Consider the following 14,126-nt stretch of genomic DNA (forward strand, 5'->3'; position numbering starts at 1 on the left):
TAAAAAAAAGTGAAGCAATCGCGCTGAACAGCTCCGATCTAGCATCTGAGTTTTACCCTTCCCCGGTACCGCGGCCGAGCGCGCGCGCGCGGTTCCCGTGACAACTGCTCGGCGTCTCCTGACATCGTCTCTTCCCTTCATGCAGAAACAACGTGGAGGCGAGGTCTCTGCAACTGTGCAACCGTGAGGGCGATTTCTGCATCGTCTGGGGGTTCACGGACGAGGGCTGCATTTCCTCTCTGTTTCCGCTGCAGGCCTGGGAAAAGGATGCGTATATTTATTTTAAGGATGTCTATATATTCTATTGTGGCCGGTCGGGCGTAGGGCTTGGCAGACACTCGGCAGCTGAACTTTCATTTTCCGAGGTATTTTCCCAACTCGCCCAGGGTGGTCTCGAACTCCCGCTGCAGCCGCGACCTCGGCCCCCTCCTGCCCTGGGCGGAACCTCAGGAAATGAGAAAACCGTGGAGGACAGCGCGAGTCACCGGGGAACAGACGCCCGCGGACGGACGCCGAACTACATTTCCCAAGGACCTGTGCGGCACAGACAGGAAGTGATCACGGCCCGCACAGGAAGTGCCCTGTCTTTTCCACCGTGTTGGTAGTTTCCCGAGAAACAGGAAGGGACTGCGGCACGGACAGGAAGTGCCCTGTCTTGGCCGCCATGTTTGTAGTTTCCCTGGGTACGGGAAGTTTGTAGTTTCCCGAGAAACAGGAAGGGACTGCGGCGCGGACAGGAAGTGCCCTGTCTTGGCCGCCATGTTTGTAGTTTCCCCGGGTACGGGAAGTGGTCACGGCCCGCACAGGAAGTGCCCGTTCTGGGCCGCCATGTTTGTAGTTCTCCAGGAACAGGAAGTGACTAGACCTTGGGGAAGAGCAGGCAGCGCGCTGAACCTCCAGCCCCCAGGACTTTTTTTTGAAGTACGCACAGGCACCCAGGACACTTTTCCCACTGTCGGCTTTCTGGAAATTGACGGTTTTAGTCCCAGTGACTCGGTTTCCCTCCTCTTCCATGTGCAGGCTGGAGATGTCGCAACGGGAACTGTGGAGATCCGCCCGCCTCTGCCTCCCGAGGGCCGGGATCCAAGGCGGGCGCCGCCGCCGCCGCCCGGCTCCCCGACTCTCTGGGATCCTCGCTCTGGAACCTCTAACCTGGTGACCCCGAGGTTCCGCCAGGGAGTCTGGGGCACAGACGAGCATGTCCCAGCCCAGCCGCCCGCCCGCCCTCACACCGGGAAGGACAAGGTCAGACAATGCGTCGTCCTCTTGGGGCCTGAGCCCGGCACTGTGCACTAGGGACCAGACAGCAGCGGAGACGTCTCCCCAGGTATCATCATCTCCACCCCCGCAGAGACGAATCTCATCACCAGTCCCCACCGAGAGTGCGGATCCAGCTGCACAGACGCCAGGACGGGAGGTCAGCGGCAGGTGGGACTCAGAACCGGTTATCTCTTTATTTTATTTTTTTTTTTATATTTTTTTTTTTTTTTTTTGGTTTTTCGAGACAGGGTTTCTCTGCAGCTTTAGAGCCTGTCCTGGTGCTAGCTCTTGTAGACCAGGCTGGTCTCAAACTCACAGAGATCCTATTTTTTTTTTTTTAGAAAAGTTGTTTGCATTAACAAAACGACATCTGCCGATGTGGGCTGAGAAACCACACGCTGGGCTCCAAGAAAAGTTCCCCTGAGACACTGTCCTGGCGCTGCCAGCTCATAGGCGAGAGACAGCCACCAAAGTCAGGGGCTCAGGAACAGTACAAAAAAATCACAAGCGTACGTTCACTGCTTTTTCTCACTAGGTTTGAAACGTCATAGCCAATCCTACAAAACGAGGAAGCGTCACATAAGATGTGCTAACCCTGTAGCAAATACAACTTGTAAAGGCCCCATACGTTTTTATATCCGTAAACATTAACCGGGGCTTGGTCTATGGGATCCTGGGCCCCTCACATCTGAGGCCTCCGATGCTTGGGTCGGGTTGGGCGCAGCAGGGCGTGGGTGAACAGTCGTCTCTAAGGAACTGGGGCTCCCGGTATCCCCATCACCTGGCAAGCTCTGCTCAAAAGGCATCGGTAGGTCCAGGCGTACCTGGTGGCAGAGAAGGTCGCAGGACTGGGTCAGGATGCATCCCTCGATCCCACGGCCATCTATGTCCAGGCTGGCCCTCGCAAGCCGACCCCATCTGGAACGTGGAGGAGCGGCCCACACGGGGATCAGGGAGGGCAGGGTCGGGTGGTTCTCACGTGGGCTGACGTGCGTGAGGATGCCATCGAATCCCTCTACCAGGAGCTTGAAGGTGGGCCTCCGGGAAGGCACCGCACGCCAACAGTCCCGCATGACCACATACCTGTGGCAAACCTGGCTGTGGTTTCTCGGCCCGTTGTCCATCCCTGCCTCACCCAAGGCCACCAGCCTCCCGCCAGGAGCCCCGGTAGGAAACCAGCCACTCCCAGGGACTAGTCAGAGGAGTGAGTAAGGAACGCTTTGCTCACAAGTCATGTGGGCAGTCGGCAGGCTTGTGCATGCGGTAGCCGGCTTTCAACAACTTGAAAAGCTCTTCCGCTGGGATGCTAGGGTATGGGGAGCCCCCCAGGGTAAAGATCTCCCAGAGCAGGACTCCAAAGGACCACCTGTCGGGGAGCGAGGGCAGAGGCCTGTTACTCCCGGTCAGTTACGGCAACAGTTCTACAGCAGGACAGGGCACCCACGGGCAAGGCGGGGTGTGCGGAGGAGAGGCAGGCACGGCAGGGCTGTGCCGTGGGCTCTGATGAGGACACAGAACACAGCCTGGGAGGGCCGGGGCCCTAAAGGCGGCGACAGGCGTGACTGGGGTCTCGCTATCCCCATCCTGTGTTAGGACACATACACATCACTCTGGTGGGTGTAGACTCCGTCCAACAGGGACTCTGGTGCCATCCACTTCACAGGGAGCCGGCCCTAGGCAGAGGGAGAGTTGTTGGCCGTCAGGGGTCCCCCGGCGGAGCGCCGCACCCCCACCACCCTGGAACGGGGCTCACGTGCGTGATCTTCTTGTAGTATCCCAGACGGTGCACATCACGGGCCAGGCCAAAATCTGCAACCTTCATCACGTTGTCCTCAGTCACCAACACGTTTCTGGCAGCCAAGTCTCTGTGAACGCACTGAGGAGGCGTGAAAGGAACCTGGCTACGCTGACACCTCCCTCGCCTAAGCAGGCTGGACACCCACTCTTCCACGCTGACAGACCCTACCCGGCCTGGGCCCCAGCTCTGCTCACCTTCCGAGAAGCCAGGTGCTCCATACCTCGGGCCACCTGACAGGCACAGGACACGAGATCTTTGCTGGTAAGCTGTTCTTCTGGCAGCCTGGAGGCACCATAGCATTCCCGCGCTGAGCGGCCTTTGTGCCCGCAGGAAGTCCCAGAGGTTGCCCTTGGCTGCGTACTCCATCAGCACATACAATGGCCCTGGAAGCACAGGCCCCTCAGAGATGTTGTGCGACTCGGGGGGTCCCGATCTCATAATCGTCCCCCCACCCGCTGTCCTTACCGCCCTGTGTGCAGGCCCCCAGCAGGTTGATAATGTTCTCGTGCCGGCCAATAACTTTCATCATCTCCATCTCAGACACCAGGTCCGACAAGTCCTGGCCGTTGGCATCATCTGTGTTGACAGTGGGAAAGTCACGGGGTGGCCCCGCCGCCCCCACTGGCCCTGGGTTACTTCTCTCCCTCCTCACCTTTCAGCATTTTCACAGCCACGGTGACGGGCTCGGCAGTGTTGTCCAGGTGAAGGCCAACAGCCTCTGCCTTAAAAACCTGGCCAAAGCAGCCTTCTCCTAGAGAATGACCGAGTGTCAGCCTGTCCGAAGAAGCAGAGGCCGTGAGGATGTGGCCAGGACCCCCAGCCCTCGTGGCCCTGTGCCACTGCATCCATAGCTGGCAATGGGCTTTTAAAAATATTTATTTATTATGTATACAATATTCTGTCTGTGTGTATGCCTGCAGGCCAGAAGAGGGCGCCAGACCCCATTACAGATGGCTGTGAGCCACCATGTGGTTGCTGGGACTTGAACTCAGGACCTCGGGAAGAGCAGGCAGGGCTCTTAACCACTGAGCCGTCTCCCCAGCCCCCGGCAATGCGCTTCTGCTCATGAAGACAGAGTAACCCGAGTCTCACCCTGGACCCCACCTCGGGAGTATTTCACCCCACCTGCCACAGGCCCCTGCCTGGTAGCCATCTAGCCCCCAGCCACAGAACCCTCTCCAGGTCTACGCAACGCCCCACCAGCACTGACCTGACCGAGTTCTCGATATTTCCCACTTGGGGTCGGCTGGCGGCGGACGCTCAGAAACACTGGCCATGACGGTAGATTCTCTTGAAATTGGGTGGACGATGCGGACCCAGGGTAGACCAGAGTTCACGGAGGTCACCTGCTTGGATCATCGGGGACAGGTTGGAGCCAGACAATGCATGCTGGGCATTGGGAAAGGGTTGAGGTCCCGTGGGGACTGAAGACTCAAAGTTGTGTGGAGTCGCGTGGGATCCGTGGGGAGGATAGGAACAGGGAAGGGTCAGCTCGTCTGGCGGCAGAGCAGTGAGTGCTAAGCCGGCCTCAGGCCCTGCTGGGACTTTAGGAGGAACAGAGAGATCAAAACTCGGTATCTAATTCCAGTTACCTCTTGCTCGGGTGGGAAGCGAAATGACATATAGTAAGTTCTTGCTGCCCTAAAGAACAGCAGAACGTTCAGTTCAAGATTTTTGTAAAAAAAAAAAAATGGTTTTCCTCTTATTACTGAGGACTTTTGATGGTGGACAGCGGTTAAGAGCATTGCCTGCTCTTCCAAAGGTCCCGAGTTCAAGTCCCGGCAACCACACGGTGGCTCACAACCATCTGTAATGGGGTCTGCTAGATTCTTCCGTTTGCCCTGAGTCACCCTGGAAGAATGTGGACACCAGTGCCGGCCAGCGGCGGCGTGAGACTGAGCATCAACACTCAAAACATTTAAAACGTATAAAACGAAAGACAAATGGTCTCTGGGGGAGGAACCGTATTCCCCCCCCCCTTTTTTTTCGTTTTACGCACATAGGCTCTGCGCGCACGATGCGCTCGTCCCACGGCACCCTGTCCTGGAGGATGACAAGGTTTTCCCGTTTTATAACAAATGGAGAAGCCAGAGCAAAATTTAGCAAAGCCCGTGCCGGTGCAGGCTGGGCCGTTATCAGTTCTTACAGTGTTTGGAGCTCCCGCGTGGGCAAAAGCCTGGAGACGGCGACTTTTAACAACACCTCGTAATCTTCCTCCCGCGTGAGCCGAGGCGAAAATAAGACGGGACTGCGCATCCACGGGTGCGCAGACATATCGCGGGCGCCCAAAAGAAGGCGCAAGGGTGACATCCACCTGCCATAAATGGTTCGGGGCCAGGCTACGGGGGTCAACTCCCAAATGGGGAACAGGAGAAAGTCCTGTACACCGAGAGCACTGTTTAACGACGGCCGTGGGTTGCTCTCGGGAAATCTTAAAAGGAAATCTTCACGAGGCACGCAGCATCGAGATGAAAATCGATTGTGAGCGTTTATTTATTTTTTGCAGCTTGCCCCACGGTACGAATCCGGCGGGTAAGCTGACCCGCCACTGCATTCCCCTCGCTCAAGGGACCGCGGAGGTCAGCGTGAGCCCGCGAATGCCCCGCGGAAATGGGAACAGACCGGGCGCAGCGCCAAGCTCGAAGAGCCAGTCACTGCGTCTGGACTCGACATGCAGAGGCCATAGAAGCTGCGGTTTCCAAAGGTGCAAGAATTTTGCCCACGGACTGACTGTCGGTAGAAAGGTTACATGGAAGGAAAATCAGCGTATTTCTCTGAGGCCATTCCTGCGGCGGTCAACGCCGCCCCCGGAGCAGATTGAGTATCAGCAGGGTGAATATCAGAATCAGCAGGGGAGGCCACCGCAGCTCTCCCGGAGGAAGACGCAGCAGCCAACGCATTCCCTGCCCCTGCCAGGGGCTGCAGAGAAATCATAACTTTAGGGAAACACACCGGGTGATTTTTGAAAAAAAAAAAAGGTGACCGACCGATCGGAAGGATAAGGATGACCCAACCTGCGGGGATCCGTGCCTAAAAACAAGGACCGGTCTTCCGCAGAATTTCCGCAACCCAGTTATTCCTGCCTGGGTCTGCGGTGTGATAACCTGGTCAGGTGACATCCCAAAGGTCTGCAAACTAAAAATGACACGTCGCCCAGCTGACGGGGACGAGACAACAATTGTTACGGGAGACCCGTGATCGCGCACGCACCCACAGGCTGGGTCCTCGCTGCCAAAAAAAAAAGTAATAATAAGTTTATACCCTTTCTGAATAACACGTGGCCCAGCTGACGGGTACGAGATAATAATTTTTTACAGGAGACCCGTGAAACTCCAGTAGGGCTACGCTGAGAGGGGAAAATTAAATTATCAATACCAGCGGCTGAGGAGAGTCAATATAATGAACCTAAGCAGAGGCGAGCTTCGTTTAAGTAAAGCAACACGTTGTCTTGCCTGAGGCGTCAGCTCTGGAAAGGATGCTGGGTCTGGATTTCCCTGCGGTTTCTGTCCCTGCAGCCGTGTGCCGCTTTGAGATCCCACAGCAGCCTCCATTCACCAGACTTTTTTTTTTTATTTTTAATATCAAAGACAGGAGAATTCCTGGGAGACGTGGATGCCACCACCGACCGGCTTGGTTTTTTTTTTTTTTTAATTTACTCTTTGTGTGTGTGTGTGTGTGCATGTTTCGCCTGCATGTTTGCGTGTGCGCCACGTGTCAGGCACTAGAATTTCTCAGAGCCGCGAGCCGCTGCGCAGGCGCTGGAGTTGTGGGACCCAGGCTCTCCGGAAGAGCGGCCAGGGCATTCCGCTGCTGAGCGATCCGTCCAGCACACACATGGCTGCATATGCACACAGGAAGCACATACGACTGCATGTGCGGGACATAACATGCGTACGCCATGGCAATTACATGGATTATGCATCATGGGCTCGGCAGGGATTCAAGTCCCCCTCCCCCACTTTACTCAATCCGTGAAAACGCTTTTTGGAGGGGGACGTGCACACCTGACCTGCACACCTGAGATCCCGGCACTTGGGACACAGAAGCAGGAGAACCCCGAGTTCTTTGAGCTCCTTGGCATTCACGTCTTCAAAACAGCTGTCTGTGCCGCAGCCTCCCATTCAGGGCTCCCTCCCTCCCCCCTCCCTCCCCACTTCCTGTTTTGTTTCCTTTTTCAAGACAGGGTTTCTCTGTGTAGACCTGGCTGTCCTGACCCTCGCTTCATAGACCGGGCTGGACTCGAACCCAGGACCCAGAGATCCGTGCGCCTGCCGGGGCCTCGGGAGTGTTGGGATGACAGGCGTGCGCCGCCACCCTCGCCAGGTTCCCTTTCTGTGTCAGGCACACTGCAGTATCATCCCTGGGTTCCTCCAGCCCCACAGATCCCCGTGACCACTGCTCAGTCTTCCTGTCCTCGCTCGCCGCGGCACACGGGCCACCGAGGTCAGAGCGCTCTGCTCCCCCTGGGGTCGTCCACCAGTCCTGCGCTTGGAACATTTAATATTCGGGGTCGGGATCCATGTGGAGTGAATTCTGGGGAGCGCGTCCACAGCGTTCCCTGGGCTGGGGGGACGGCTCAGTGGTGAGAGCACAGCCCGCTCTTCCAAGGTCCTGAGTTCGAGTCCCGGCGACGACACGGCGGCTCACGACCATCGGTAATGGGGTCTGGTGACGTCTTCTGGCCTGCGGGCATCCACACACACAGACAGAATATTGTATACATAATAAATAAATGTTTAAAAGTTAATAAACATTTACTTTAAATAAATATCAAATATTTAGCCATATATTTTAATATTTATTCATGTTAAATACCTAATATTAAAAAATCATATAATTATAAAATAAACTATATAATAAAATGAATATATAAATATAGATAAATCATATAAATATAAATAAAATATAAATATAAAACGAATTTAAAGAAATTTAAAGAAATTTAATAAAATAAAAATATAAATGAGTTATATAATAAATAAATTGTATAATAAAATAATAAATATTTTTAAAAAGCCATCATTTCCCATATGGAGTAGCGCCCCCCTGCTAAAAAACTGTGATGGGGGACACACGGGGATAGAATTTCCCCTGGGGGTCATGTGAGATCTCTTGCATTCCAGGGTCGAATTACTTTCCAGCAGTCCAGAAGACTGGTATGGCTGACATCTTTTTCTGGTCATATGTGCTCTGGTATCTGTCTCTTCTGTTTGGTGATCAGCTGTAAGTTATTGGGCTTATGTACCTAACCCACCAACATTTGAGCCTATCTTTTGGGGAGATACTGATGTGTTAGTGTATACCATCCCAGTATCCTCTCTCCTCCTAGGAATAATTTGACTTATCTGAATGATTTTGATGGGACTCAATATAATTTTAATTGTGTGGATAAACGGTAACCAGGGATTTGGAAATAGTCCTTGTTTTTCAATGGGATTTCAGCATTGCTTACAACCTGTTATTTAATATAGGCAGATATCTTCAAAGACTCTGCTCATAGTCCATTAATCATACCTGGGATAATATCACAGAAAATTATGAATTGGCATATTCTGTATGTCCAGATTTTATATATTATATCTTATAATATCAGCCATTTATTTGGAAAACATGTTTGGGAAAATATGGAAAATAATTCAATAATCAATGGATCAATTGTGGACCATACGGTCAGTTTTTTAAAACTTGTTCTGAATGGAATCTTACCACTTGTGACTTGATTAATGTTACCAGGATGAATAGAAATGAGAATAAATGATGAATGGAAAGTTTTCTGGCATTGGGCGAAGGGAGAGTCAGTGATGATCACATTGCCTTACTCACAGTCCTAACTGCACTGCAGATGCATATTTGGAAAATCATAACTATCTTAAAACCTGTTCAGCTTTTTAATGCATCATTTGTTGGAACAGAAGAATGCACTTCTGCTTATATATTTACCTTATATACAAGAGTAATGTTACTGCTTGTGTGCTACTACCATATGTATTTTTAATAGGAAGAATCAATTTTACTACTGGAATTAGTTATGATTAGCAACTGTATTCATGTATTAATTCCTCTTAAGTTTAACCCTCATAATCAATGCCTTATGATTCTACATCAGTGAACACATATTTGTCTACGTGTAAACTTAGGTCATTCTTGGGCTCAAAATCCTCTAGATAATATTGTTATAGAATTCTATAAGATTTTGAAAAAACCAAGTTCATGTTAGGTTTAGTAGCTGTATTTTTTTAACCTTATTGCTGTTGTTGCTACAGCTTATGGGGCTGTTGTGCTTTACATACATTCTTGCAGGCTTATGGGGCTGTGGTGCTTTACATACATTCTTGCAGGCTTATGTGGCTGTGGTGCTTTACATACATTCTTGCAGGCTTATGTGGATGTTGTGCTTTACATACATTCTTGCAGGCTTATGGGGATGTAGTGCTTTACATACATTCTTGCAGGCTTATGGGGATGTAGTGCTTTACATACATTCTTGCAGGCTTAAGTGGATGTAGTGCTTTACATACATTCTTGCAGGCTTATGTGGATGTTGTGCTTTACATACTTTGTAGGGCAATGGCATAAAGATTCTCATGAATCTTGATTAAGCCATTTCAAACATATGCTTGACTTCAGACAGAGATTGATGTACTTAAGCAATCTGTGGGATGGTTGGGAAAGAAATTTGTATCTTTACAAGATACAAATAACTGTGTTGAGATTGGAGTTCAACCACTTTTTGCATTAATGATTGGGCTTATAACAATTTGTTACATGAAATCTTTTGGGCAATGCCTATGTTCAATCTTTCAATGATCACTTTAATGATATAGGACTTTTGCTAAATCATTTCCTGATTCAGATACCTTTAACATTGGACAAATTTTTTTGTGAAAAATTGACAGGGGTAGATCCTAGGGGGTTCTTACAACCTTATACTTTTATTTTGGATTATGAATGAGTTTTATATCGACAACACTTATACTTTTATTTTGGATTATAAATGAGTTTTATATTAAACACACAGAATATGTACATACTTTATGGTTAAAGCTCCTTTTGACTTGAAATAAAAATAACATAGGAAACTGGAGACACAGAACTGGCTCAGAGTGCAGGCTCCTCATGGGACAGGTGAGATGAACTTGGGAAACAGATGCTTGGCGAATTCATACCATAAATTATCACAAATCCATTAATGTGTATATTGTCACAAGCCTGTGGCTTACCTTGTAAAGTTTCCATCATCTATCTCCAACCAGGCTATCCTGCTTTTTTTGACTCTGACTTCTTTCTGCCAACATTCACTTTAAAATTCCCGCCTGGCTCTAACATTGCATAATCACTATCTGAAACTGATTTGTTATTAACCAATGGTGTTCACAGCACAAAAGGGGACTCCCATATCATCTTAAGTTGCAGAGAAAGCTACTGACAGTCTGTTGTCATTATCCTAGGCTTAAAATTGTATATTTCTTTGTTTCTAGATTTCTATTTCTGGAACCTACACATTCTTGAATGGTTCACTCTGATTTATGATTATCAACAAGTTTTGCTTAAAAGTGAGGAAATAATATTTAAAAACAAAACAAAGGGGTGCTGAGGATCTAGGGACAGAGTACTAAGGGCAACTGCTGCAGGACTTTACTTATCCCACTGAGCATGAACCCAAGCAAGCGGCCTTTTGTCTGTGAGGTCCCTGCCAACAAGAGGTCTGATCCTGTACCAGAAGTTCCATCCCTCAGGAGGTGTTGTGTGACTGCCCTGATGCCCTAGGAACAGAGCACAGGCATCCCCAAATCCCCTAAACTTTCTGACCATTCAGTGGGGCTTCTCCCTGGGTACTGAATTTCTACATACCCCATATCCCAGCTTCCCCCAATGATTCCTTTCCATCTGGAGTGTCCTCAGGTACACCACCACAGACTACTCAAAGGTGAAGTGGATCTAAGAGACTCCAGTGCTAAGAGGACCTAAGGGAAGGCAGATGAAAAAACACCAAACACACAGGTAACCACAGCATAGATCAGACCAAGCAGCCAAGAATCTCCTAACAGCATTTGAATAGATGTGCAGGCGCCAATGCAAAAATACCTTCAAAAATATGAAAGACAATATGACATCATGAGAATAAAGTGAACATACAACAGGAGAAATTGAACAACATAATCCAGAGGAAGTAGAAGAAATAGATTTAGAAGTAAAATTATAAAAGAGATAGGGTCCATATATAAAAAGAATGTGAAAAACTCCCTTAAAGAAATGAATAAGAATAACAACAATTTTGAAGAAATGAATACCTCAAAGATATTCTAGGAAACCAGGAAAAAGCAATCAAACTGGTAATGGAAACAGTTTAAGACTTGAAACCTGAAATAGAAGAAATGAAAACAAAACAAGGAATGGCTGGATATGGACAATCTGGGTAAATGAACAGGAACCACAGAGACAAGTATAACCAACAGAGTACAAGAAATAGAAGAATATTGGAAGCTGAAGATACTATAGAGGAAATAAACTCATTGATCAAGGAAAACAGCAAATCAAACAAATTGTTAACCCAAAAATTCCAGGAACTCTGGGACACCATGAATAGAATATATAAAAATAATAAGGGTAGAAGGAAAAGAATGACAGCTCAAAGACACAGAAAATATATTTAACAAATTTATGTAATAAATCTTTCCCAATGTAAAGAAGGATATTCCTATAAAGGTACAAGACGTATACAGAACACCAAATAGACTGGAGGAAAAAAAACCATCACCATATAATAATCATAACGAAAAACATACAGAATAAAGAAATAAGATCTGCAAAAGAAAAAGATCAAGTAGCATATAAAGATAATCACAACCCAAGGAACCAAACAACATGACAATAATTTTGAAATCTAACAACCCTCCACAAGCACAACCCAAAGAAGTGAAAACACAAACTACCACTGAGAAAAATAAAGGAGCCAGTGCGGTGGAGTTCCATCTGGATGGGTGAGTGTGTGACCCTGGGGCAACACGCACTGGAAGAGAGTACAGCCCCTCTTCCCCAGCTCCTAGTGCAGGGGTGTCTTTGGTACCCATGTCCCTGCCTCACCCAAGCCTTCCCTAGTATAATCAAGTATCCTGCTCCTATACTAAAGCCATCCACCCGAAGGGGTGAGAGGCTGCCCTCCAGGCAGGTCTGAGCATTCCTGCAAGGGAGTGCTGGCTCATTCAGATTGCACTGTGAGGTTCTCTGTCTGATACTCCATCCCGCCCTGCACCCACCTTGGCCCTTTTGTCCCTGTGGATTTGATGAGCTACCAGGAATACCTGATTTGGTGGAGTTCCATCTGGATGGCCTTACCTAATGTATTCAAGTGTCCTGCTCCTGTACTAAGGCCATCCACAAAAAGAGGAGAGTCTGGCCCCAGGCAGGTCTTAGGATTCCTGCAAGGGAGTGCAGGCTCCTTCAGATTGTGCTTCAAGGAATAGCTTCTACTCTGGCACTGAGGCAATCCAACCACATTCAGTCACAGCAAAGATTGATCTAAGACACCAAGTCGCTCCTGGCTCCTTTTGAAGGAAGAGATGGGCAGGCGCCAATGCAAGATCTCCTCCAACAACATGAAAGGAAACATGACATCACCAGAATCCTGACATACCTAAACAACAAGATTTGAAGACCCTACTCCAGAAGAAATAGAAGAACTTGACCTTAAACAATACTTTATGAAAATAGAGGACCTTAAACAGGAGGTAAAAAACTGACATAAATAAATGGAGATGACAAACAAAAAGGTAGATGAAATAAATAAATCTCTCAAAGGTACCCAAGAAAAACAAGAAAAAGCCATCAAACAGGTAAGGGAAACAGTGCAAGACCTGAAAAATGAAATGGAGGTAATGAAGAAAACACAACCTCAGGGAAGACTGGAAATGGAAATTCTGAGTAAACGAACAGAAACTACAGAGGCAATTCCAACCGAATACAAGAGATGGAAGAATCTTGGACTCTAAATATATTATAGAGGAAATAAACTCACAGATTAAAGAACAAAACAAATCCAACAAATTCTGAACACAAAACATCCAGGAAATCTGGGACACCATAAAATGACCAAACCTAAGAATAATTGGGGTAGAAGAAGGAGAAGAATTACAACTCAAAGGCCCAGAAAAGTAGATCCATATCTATCACCATGCAGAAAACTCAAGTTCAATGGATAAAGACCTCAATAGTAATTGGAACAAACTGAGACTGATAGAGGAGAAAGTGGGAAGTACTCTACAACATATGGACAAAGGAGACCATTTCCTATGTATAACACCAGCAGCACAGACAATAAGGGCAACATTGAATAAATGGGAAACTGAGCAGCTTCTGTAAAGCAAAGGACACTGTCACTAAGACACAAACACAGCCTATTGACTGGGAAAAGATCTTCACCAACCCTGCAACTGACAAAGGTCTGATCTCTAAGATATAAGGAACAAAAGAGACTAAACTTAAAAATCCTAATTAAACCATTTGAAAAATGGGGCTCTGAACTAAACAGAGAATCCTCAAAAGAAGAAGTCAAAATGGCCAAAAGACACTTAAGGTCATGCTCAACCTCCTTAGCTATCAGGGAAATGCAAATCAAAACAACTTTGAGATACCATCTTACACCTGTCAGATTGGCTAAAATCCAAAACACCAATAATAACCTTTGCTGGAGAGGTTGTGGGGTAAGGGGTACACTCATCCATTGCTGGTGGGAATGCACACTTGTGCAACCACTATGGAAAGCAGTGTGGTAGTTTCTCAGGAAATCAGGGATCAACCTACCCCAGGACCCAGAAATTCCACTCTTGGGAATTTACCAAAGAGATGTGCAATCCTAATACAAAAGCATTTGTTCAACTATGTTCATAGCAGCATTATTTGTAATAGCCAGAATCTGGAAACAACCTAGATGCCCTTCAATGGAAGAATGGATAAAGAAACTGGAATATATACATGTTAGAGTACTACTCAATGGTAAGAAGCAGTGACATCTTGAATTTTGCATGCAAATGGATGGAAATAGAAAACACTCTTCTGAGAGAGGTATAAC

General features: G+C 48.0%; 2 protein-coding genes across 2 annotated transcripts; one reads left to right on the forward strand and one right to left on the reverse strand.

The window, feature by feature from the left end:
* Positions 1 to 204: 204 nt before the first annotated feature.
* LOC119805915 lies at positions 205 to 1,838 on the forward strand. Its single transcript, XM_038317689.1, has 3 exons — positions 205 to 1,245; positions 1,352 to 1,428; positions 1,602 to 1,838. The coding sequence occupies exons 1-3, from the start codon at positions 760 to 762 to the stop codon at positions 1,645 to 1,647; spliced, it is 609 nt and encodes a 202-aa protein (XP_038173617.1). The 5' UTR covers positions 205 to 759; the 3' UTR covers positions 1,648 to 1,838.
* Positions 1,839 to 2,469: 631 nt separating this feature from the next.
* LOC119805914 (fibroblast growth factor receptor 3-like) lies at positions 2,470 to 4,666 on the reverse strand. The gene is given in 9 exon segments (XM_042054415.1): positions 2,470 to 2,626; positions 2,863 to 2,933; positions 3,014 to 3,136; positions 3,253 to 3,370; positions 3,372 to 3,441; positions 3,524 to 3,634; positions 3,711 to 3,832; positions 4,274 to 4,404; positions 4,651 to 4,666. Coding segments are annotated over 8 exon segments (819 nt in total). The 5' UTR covers positions 4,336 to 4,404; positions 4,651 to 4,666; the 3' UTR covers positions 2,470 to 2,484.
* Positions 4,667 to 14,126: the final 9,460 nt, after the last annotated feature.

This window comes from Arvicola amphibius, unplaced genomic scaffold (assembly GCF_903992535.2).
Source record: "Arvicola amphibius unplaced genomic scaffold, mArvAmp1.2, whole genome shotgun sequence".
NCBI classification, from domain to species: Eukaryota; Metazoa; Chordata; class Mammalia; order Rodentia; family Cricetidae; genus Arvicola; species Arvicola amphibius.

What these genes read in the sequence shown, in the direction of transcription:
- LOC119805915 (XM_038317689.1), top strand. Translation starts at nt 760, where the DNA reads ATGTTTGTAGTTTCCCCGGGTACGGGAAGTGGTCACGGCCCGCACAGG. An exon ending in CTCACACCGGGAAGGACAAG is followed by an intron (nt 1,246 to 1,351) that starts GTCAGACAATGC and finishes CCACCCCCGCAG; the next exon opens with AGACGAATCTCATCACCAGT. An exon ending in GGACGGGAGGTCAGCGGCAG is followed by an intron (nt 1,429 to 1,601) that starts GTGGGACTCAGA and finishes TTTTTTTTTTAG; the next exon opens with AAAAGTTGTTTGCATTAACA.